Source organism: Corvus kubaryi, unplaced genomic scaffold (genome assembly GCF_017639235.1).
Source record: "Corvus kubaryi isolate FWS band 111438036 unplaced genomic scaffold, C.kubaryi_AGA036_p1.0 37387, whole genome shotgun sequence".
NCBI classification, from domain to species: domain Eukaryota; kingdom Metazoa; phylum Chordata; class Aves; order Passeriformes; family Corvidae; genus Corvus; species Corvus kubaryi.
In genome coordinates, this window is record NW_024581129.1 from 7,018,446 (window position 1) to 7,025,786 (window position 7,341).

Consider the following 7,341-nt stretch of genomic DNA (forward strand, 5'->3'; position numbering starts at 1 on the left):
TTGGCCACGGCGCGCGCGGCGGAGGCGGGGCCGGCGCTGATTGGGCGCGGCGCGCGGCCGGACGCAGCGGGGGCGGCGTTGATTGGACGCGATGTGAGCGCTGCCGGGAGGCGCTGCGGGTGCGGGCGGGGCCGGGGCAGCGGGGGCGCCGCGCGGGTCCCTCAGTGGTGTCCGGGGTCAGCTCCGCCCTGTCTCGGGTCCCCTCCGCCCTGTCCCGGGTCACTTCAGCCCTGTCCCGCGTCCTCTCCGCCGTGCGTGTCCCCGCCCCGCGTCCACTCCGTGCCGTGCCCTCCAGCGGAGCCGCCGCGATCGCGGCTGGGCTGCAGCGGGGAGGGGGGCGAGGCCGATCGCCGCCGTGGGGATGGGCAGAGCCGGCACCGCGCGGCTGCGGGGCCTCCACGCGTGACAGCGGGACAGGGATGGGCCATCCACGCGTGATGCCGGGGCGTCCCGGGACAGCGGAACAGTGGCGCAGCCGTGCGGTGTGACAGCGGGATGGCCGCAGCTGTAGCGCTGCTGTAGCATCCGTACCGCTGTGGGACCTGCATCCACATGGTGTGACACCGGTGAGGCTGGGGGACACGGGCAGGGTGACAGCGGGGTTGCAGGGTGACCCTGCTACCTCAGCAGCACCGGTACATCTCCATTCCCTACTGCGATATCCCTCCTCCAGGCCCTGCTCCCTGCCCGTCCCGTCTCTCCCGGACTGCTGTGCCCATCCCACAGCTGCAGCTCTCGCTCCACTCACCCCAATCCCCCCCGTCCTCTCTCTCTCCCGTGCAGGGCACTGGCCATGGAGCCGGGCACCATCGACAACCTGTCCATCTTGTACCAGAGCTCCGACTTCATCGTGGTCAACAAGCACTGGGACCTGCGCATCGACAGCAAGATGTGGTACGAGACGCTGACCCTGCAGAGCCAGCTCAAGCACCGCTTCCCCGAGCTGGCCGACCCCGACACCTACTACGGCTTCAGGTGAGCAGCTGGGCACTGAGCCCGGCTCTGCTCTCAGCTGGGGACACTTCTGAGATCCCCAGGATGCTCCTCAACCCTCATGCTTCCCAGGTTCTGCCACCAGCTGGATTTCTCCACCAGCGGGGCCCTGTGTGTGGCGCTCAACAAAGCGGCGGCGGGGAGCGCCTACAAGTGCTTCAAGGAGCGCCTGGTGACCAAAGCCTACCTGGCCTTGGTGAGCCCTCCGTGCCACGGCCTGCCTTGGCCTTCTGCTGTGAGGGAAATGTGGGGAGGTGAGGGTGTTCAGCTGGAGAAGAGAAGGATCCAGGGAGATCTTAGAGTCCCTTTTTCAGAGCTCTAAAGGGGCTCCAAGAGAGCTGGAGAGGGATTTGGACAAGGTCATGGAGGGACGGGACACAGGGAATGGCTTCCCACTGCCAGAGGGTGGGGTTAGGTTGGATACTAGGAAGGAATTCTGGCACAGGGTGTCCAGAGAAGCTGTGGCTGCCCCATCCCTGGAAGTGTCCAAGGCCAAGTTGGATTTGGGGTTTGGAGCACAGTGGGATAGTGGAAGGTGTTCCTGTCCCTGACAAGGACTTGGGTTTTGGGAAATGGGTGGACTTTAAGGTCCTTCTAACCCCACCCCTTCTGTGATTCCATGATTCCTGTCATTGAGGGGTGGGTGAGGGCCCAGTTTCAAACCGTGTTCCTGCCCCCAGGTGAGGGGCCACGTGAGCCAGAGCCGGATGACGATCCGCTACGCCATCGGGAAGAACACCACGGAGGGCATGACGCACATGATGTGCATCGAGGGGACAGAGGGTGAGCAGCCCCATTCCCTGCTCTGCCCACACCCCCTGGGATGTGCTGGGGGATCACAAACACCCTGTGGATCTCGTTGCAGGCTGTGAGAATCCCAAGCCGTGCCAGTCAGAGCTGATCGTGCTGGAACACGGATTCTATAGCGGAGACCCCGTCACCAAAGTGCTGCTGCAGCCACTGACAGGTGGGGACAGGGGCGGCTCTGGCACAGAGCAGAGCCTGGAAAGGGATGAGGGAAGCTGAGAACTGCCATGCTCGGGGTTCTCTGCCTCAGGGGACAAATGCCATTAGGTGCACCCTGAAGGAGGGACTCAGATATTCCCTGTCCTTGATTCCCACTCTCCCCCCAGGGAGGACTCACCAGCTTCGGGTTCACTGCAGCGCCATTGGCCACCCCATCGTGGGGGACTTCACCTACAGCCAGAGGCAGGACAGCAATCCCTACAGGATGATGCTCCACGCCTATTACCTGCGCATTCCCACCGGCAAGGAGCTGATCGAGGTGTGCGCGCCCGACCCCTTCGTCAACGCCATGGACAGCAACTGGGTGCCCCAGCACGTCACCCAGCGGCTGGAGGACATCATCCAGGAGCTCAAGGACAAGGGGACGCAGAAGGAGGAGGAGGAGGAGGGCTGGGAAGCCGAGCGTGCTGCCGGAGAGGAGGAAGCGGGGAGTGAAGGCAGGAGGGAGGAGACGGAGGAGCAGCGGGCGCGGTGTGAGCAGTGGTTGGCTGAGTGGGCTCTGGAGTGAGCACAAAGCACATCCCTGCACTTCCAGCTCCATCCTTGTCCCAGTGGATCCCCACAGAGCCCAGCGCTGACTCCACACCTGCACTCCCTGTATGGCTTCCCTCGCTCCCGGGCTGGGATCAGGCAGATTTTAGGAGCGGTTGAGGTGGGGTTATTTTGTAACATCCGTCATCCATCTGGCCACGGGATGTGCCTTTCCCAGTCCTGGGCCTCAGCAGCACAGTCAGTGTCACATTCCAGCTTAGAGTGACCCCAAAGCTTTCCATGCCTGTCCTGGGGCTCAGGCACAGCCAGACACTGCCTTTGCCATGGACATTCCCAGAACCCCTCTGTGCTTGGATGTGGAATTGCAGCCCAGCACAGGGAGGGGAGAACGTGTTGGGTGCAGCTCTGGTGTCTGTGTCCCCCATTCCCACTCCCTTCCCTCCAAGCTGCTGTGTCGTGTGGGAGGAGGGAGATTGGGGGCTGGAGCACAGCCTGGGGACACTGACAGCCCCGCAGTCCCGGGGTGTCCTGTGGAACTGGACTGGGATGGGCGTGGAGAGGTCCCTGCCCCTCGCCCCCTCCCTCCCTCAGCCCACCTGGGGGTTTTTTAAAGGTTTGGTGAAGGTGAAGGTGTTGATACCAATGGATTTTAAACTTTTTTCAATTTTCTAGGAAAAGAATCTAGTCTTTTAGGGTTTGTAAAATACGGGTGGTCTCAGGAATGAGGTATTTTTAGTACTTCTGTGGTTGGAGAGCCAGCAGCCCAAAGCTTTTTTAATGGATTTTATTATTCCTTCTACTAGCACTGCCTTTCCTGCTTGTATCCCTGCTGAGACAGGTCAGGGGACACGAGTCCCTTTCTGCTCACCCACATGAGGAGGGATAAGTGTCCTGTGTTGGTCCTGTGGGGTGGCTCCTGCCTGGCAGGTTTCCAGAGGGTCCTGGAGGCAGGTCCTTCAGGTGGGCAGTTGGGAAAGCTCTGGAGCAGTAGGAAAAGGATAAAGCTGAAAAAAGGCTGAGAACTGATGGGAAGAGCAGGCAGGAGCTCAGCTTTGACAGATGCCAAGAAATTTCCTTGGAAGTGCCCTTGCTTTGCTGGTCATCCTGCTTTGCTTTCCCCTTTGCATCCTGCTCATCCTCTGCAGCCCTTGGGGGATGTTTGGAAATGAGGAGAACAGGACAGCTGGGGAGGGACAGAGGGGCTGGAGCCACACAGCCCCAGCCCAGAGGTTTCAAGGACCACATCAGCACATGCCCAGAGTTATTGTCACCTCACCAGTCCCATCCCATACAAAATGCACCTGATGGGGTTCACACAACTGATATTCCCACCCTGAGGGGGAATAAAAAGTCACAGGCCTCTCCTTGTGGATGAACACACCCTGCAAGTCACCAGAATCCCGGGGGGAATTGGATCACCTGTCCCACGTGTCCCTTCCTTTCGTGGCTTGGTGCCACCACTGGAGCGTGGGGATGGCCTGAGGTGCCAGCCTGGGCACTGGGTGGCACCGAGGGCTCTGAGCTGGTGCCAGAGGGCTCGGGGTGGGCTGAAGGAGCAGGAGCCCCTTCTCCTTGCTGCCAGGCCCCGTCCCTGCCCGTCCCCTGTGCCGGGAGGGGCCGGGAGGGGCCAGGCGGGGCGGGCAGGTCCCGCAGCTGGGAATGAGCACAATGAACGTGTTTGCCAAAGAACCGCGGGGTGATGCGCCCGGGAGGTGCTGAAGAGTGACAGGGGACATTTGCCCGTCACAGGAGGGACTCGGCGTTCCCGGAGGCCCCGCTGTGGGAGCGGTCCCTGCTGGGAACACAGCCGGGATGAGGGGTGGGGACATGGGGATGTAGATGGGGCTGGCACCCCGAGCCCACCCTGTGATTGCACCGAGGAGCCCCCACACCCCACTCTACCCTTCGTGTGCTGCTTTTCCCCAGCACCACAGGTAAATAGGGACTTTCCTTACCCGGCAGAGGAGGTTTTCCAGGCGCCCTTCCCGGGCGTTCCGGGGCCGTGTCCCCGTCCTGCTCCCTCCTGCCCACGCGGCTGTGACCCGTCTCGTGCCCCGGGGTTGTGGCATGGCTGTGATGTCCTGTGCACTCTGCAGTTCCTGTGTTGGTGTATTTGCTGTATTAAACGTGTCTCTGCCCTTCGCTCTCCGGTCTCTGGATCCGTCCCGCGCTCCCGGGGGCTTCCAGGAATGAGCCCGGACCGGCCCCGCGGGAGCGGCCCCGGGGCTCGGACCCGGCCAACCTGTTGTGTGAGCGGCAGAATTCCTGCCCGCCCTGCTGGAACTGCCCCGGCCGAAACCGCCGAGATGAGCGGCTCCAGAGCCCTCCCGAGTTTGGTAACAGAGGTGGCCGGGGCTGATGGAGGAAGTGGGGCAGGTGTCACTGCCCCGTCCTGTCCCTGCCTGTCCCCAGCCACTGGGATTGTCCCAAACCAAAGAGCAGAGCAGGAGAAAAGCTCTTGATTTGGGAATACTGCCTGGCAAGGAGGTGGGGAGCAGCCCCAGGGCTGAGGGGGTTTAGGGGGTGCACAGGGAAAGCTGCCACCAGGAACGATCCATTGATGGGATGCTCCAAGGGCCAGAGCCCCTCTGTGCTGGAACGAGCCTGGGAGAGCTGGGATTGTCCAGCCGGGAGAAGGGAATGCTCCAGGGAGAGCTCAGAGCCCCTTCCAGGGCCTAAAGGGGCTCCAGGAGAGCTGGAGAGGGACTTGGGAAAAGGGGTAGAGGGACAGAACAAAGGGGAATGACTTCAAACTGACAGATGGGATACCGGGAAGGAATTCTTTCCTGTGAGGGTGGGGAGGCCCTGGCACAGGGTGCCCAGAGAAGCTGTGACCCCCCTGGATCCTTGGAATTGCCCAAGGCCGGGTTGGATCGGGCTTGGAGCAACCTGGGATAGTGCAAAGTGTCCCTGCCCATGGCAGGGAATGGCACTGGATGAGCTTTAAGGTTCATGCCAACCCAAACCATTCCATGTCTCTGTTATTTCTATATAACACAAACAGGTTGGAGCAGTGGGAAAACAGATTGAAGACCCAAAGGAATTATTTGCACTCTTTAGGACAGGGAGATTTTTTTAAGATTGGGGGATTTTTTTTTAAGATTATGAACCTGACATGGGCAGGGAGCAGCTGGTTGAGGGGAGGGAGCTTTCCCAGCCCACCTGGCACAAGGAGATGCAGTTGGAGCCCAGTGTGACCTGGGACCTTGGGCAAATGCTCCTCCACGTGTTCAAGTTTAAGGAGGATCCTCCTGTAGCAGCTCCTGAGGGGGTTTCGGGGCCAGTTTTGATCTCCACAGGAACACAGTGGACACGGTGACCCCGATGTGTCCCTGCCCTCCTGCTCCAGCCACCTCTGTCCAGCCAGCCTGGGGCAGGGGCCGTGTCCCTCCAGCAGCCTCATAGCAAACAAGTATCTGTAATTTTACCGCCCCAAGAGGAACTACTTTCACAGCAAATCCTTCCAAAATAGAAACCAGCAACACCCGTGGGCGTCGGCCCAGCCCTGGAGCTGCAGGACCGGCTGGGGGGACAGGGCTGGGGACAGGACACAGCCTGGAGCTCCAGGGGTGACAAACCCCTCTTGGCACTGTGCCAGCAGCTCAGTGAGGGCTGGGACCCCCAAACTTGGCCGAGAGGGAGGTGCAGCCCTGCTCCAGCCCAGCCACCTGCTCTCACCCTTCCCTTTTCCTAGGATAAACGCTCAGATCACGTTTGTGCTCACGGCTCCCCCAGGCTGTCATCCCCGAGCCTCGGGAGGGATTTGATTCCTTTGGTGTTGGTCTCCTTCTTCGTGGCATGTGCTGGACAGCATTTTTTGGAGCACGATCAGGGAAAAAGCTGTAAAAAAGGGAATGGGATTGGCTGTGATCTAGGAGAAAAGGAGAGGCACAAGGGAAGCACCTCCCAGAGGGTGCTGAGCCCATCACTGAGCACTCATCTGTTCTGCACCCCAGCTGCCCTATAAAATAAACCCCTAAACAGCTCTAAAGAGCTGTTCACCCCTCACCGGGAGCACCTTTATCCCCCTCAGGAGCACAGAAACTCCCAAACCAGAGGAGCTTAACTCCTTCTGGGTTCACTTTGGGTTCACCTGAGCCCAGAGTTCTTCCTTTACCGAGGAATAGGAAACAACCCCAGACCCAAACCAGAGAGAAGGAAAGGAGCCTGACAAAACAAAGTTGAGAAACTGCCCCGTCACACCCCATGTGCGGAGCAACAGCAACATCCCCACCCTGCACAGATAAAGTGCCGAGTGCTCCCGGCGCTGCCCAGCCCCTGCCCCAGCCCCGGGAGCACCTTCCCGGCCGAATCCTCCCGTCACGGAGCCAAACCCCCTGGACAAGGAGGAGGACGGCTCAGCACCGCCACGGTAGGATTTGGGGGGCGACGGGGGGGAATGAGATTATGGGGGGGAAATTGCTTGTGTTGAGTTCAAACAGCGATAACAGATTGCTGTGGGCAGCCCCGAAGGAATTGCGGGAGCAGGGATTGATTTTCTATCAGGGGATCCCCCTGAGGGCTGTAGAGTGGTGGGGAACACCTGCTGGGCTCCCTCACTGGGTTACCCTGGGTTTCTCCCAGTCTGTGCTGGTGAGGAGCTGGGGGATGGAGTGAGACCCTGTCCCTGCAGCAGCGGAGCACTGGGTGTCAGAGGGGACAATTGTGGAATTTCTTTTAATAATGGGCGGGGAAAGTCCTGTTTTCTGTTATATAGGATTTAAAAATCGCTCCCTTGGTCGCTGGGGGTCTGTGCAGCCTCACGGAGTTGGGGTGGGCACACTGAGACCCCCTGACCCCACAGCTCCGGCCCCAGGGTCGGATGACAGA

At 60.4% G+C, this 7,341-nt stretch overlaps 1 protein-coding gene across 3 annotated transcripts; it reads left to right on the forward strand.

The window, feature by feature from the left end:
- The first annotated feature begins 34 nt into the window (after positions 1-34).
- RPUSD1 (RNA pseudouridine synthase domain containing 1) lies at positions 35-4,653 on the forward strand. 3 transcript variants are annotated; one of them, XM_042037422.1, is made up of 6 exons: positions 35-93; positions 784-975; positions 1,066-1,189; positions 1,674-1,776; positions 1,859-1,960; positions 2,127-4,653. In XM_042037422.1, coding segments are annotated over exons 1-6 (924 nt in total). In that variant the 5' UTR covers positions 35-91; the 3' UTR covers positions 2,528-4,653. The 3 variants fall into 3 exon arrangements, with proteins under 3 accessions (XP_041893356.1, XP_041893358.1, XP_041893357.1); XM_042037424.1 differs by having other exon boundaries at positions 73-119; XM_042037423.1 differs by lacking the exon at positions 35-93 and adding an exon at positions 126-566.
- Positions 4,654-7,341: the final 2,688 nt, after the last annotated feature.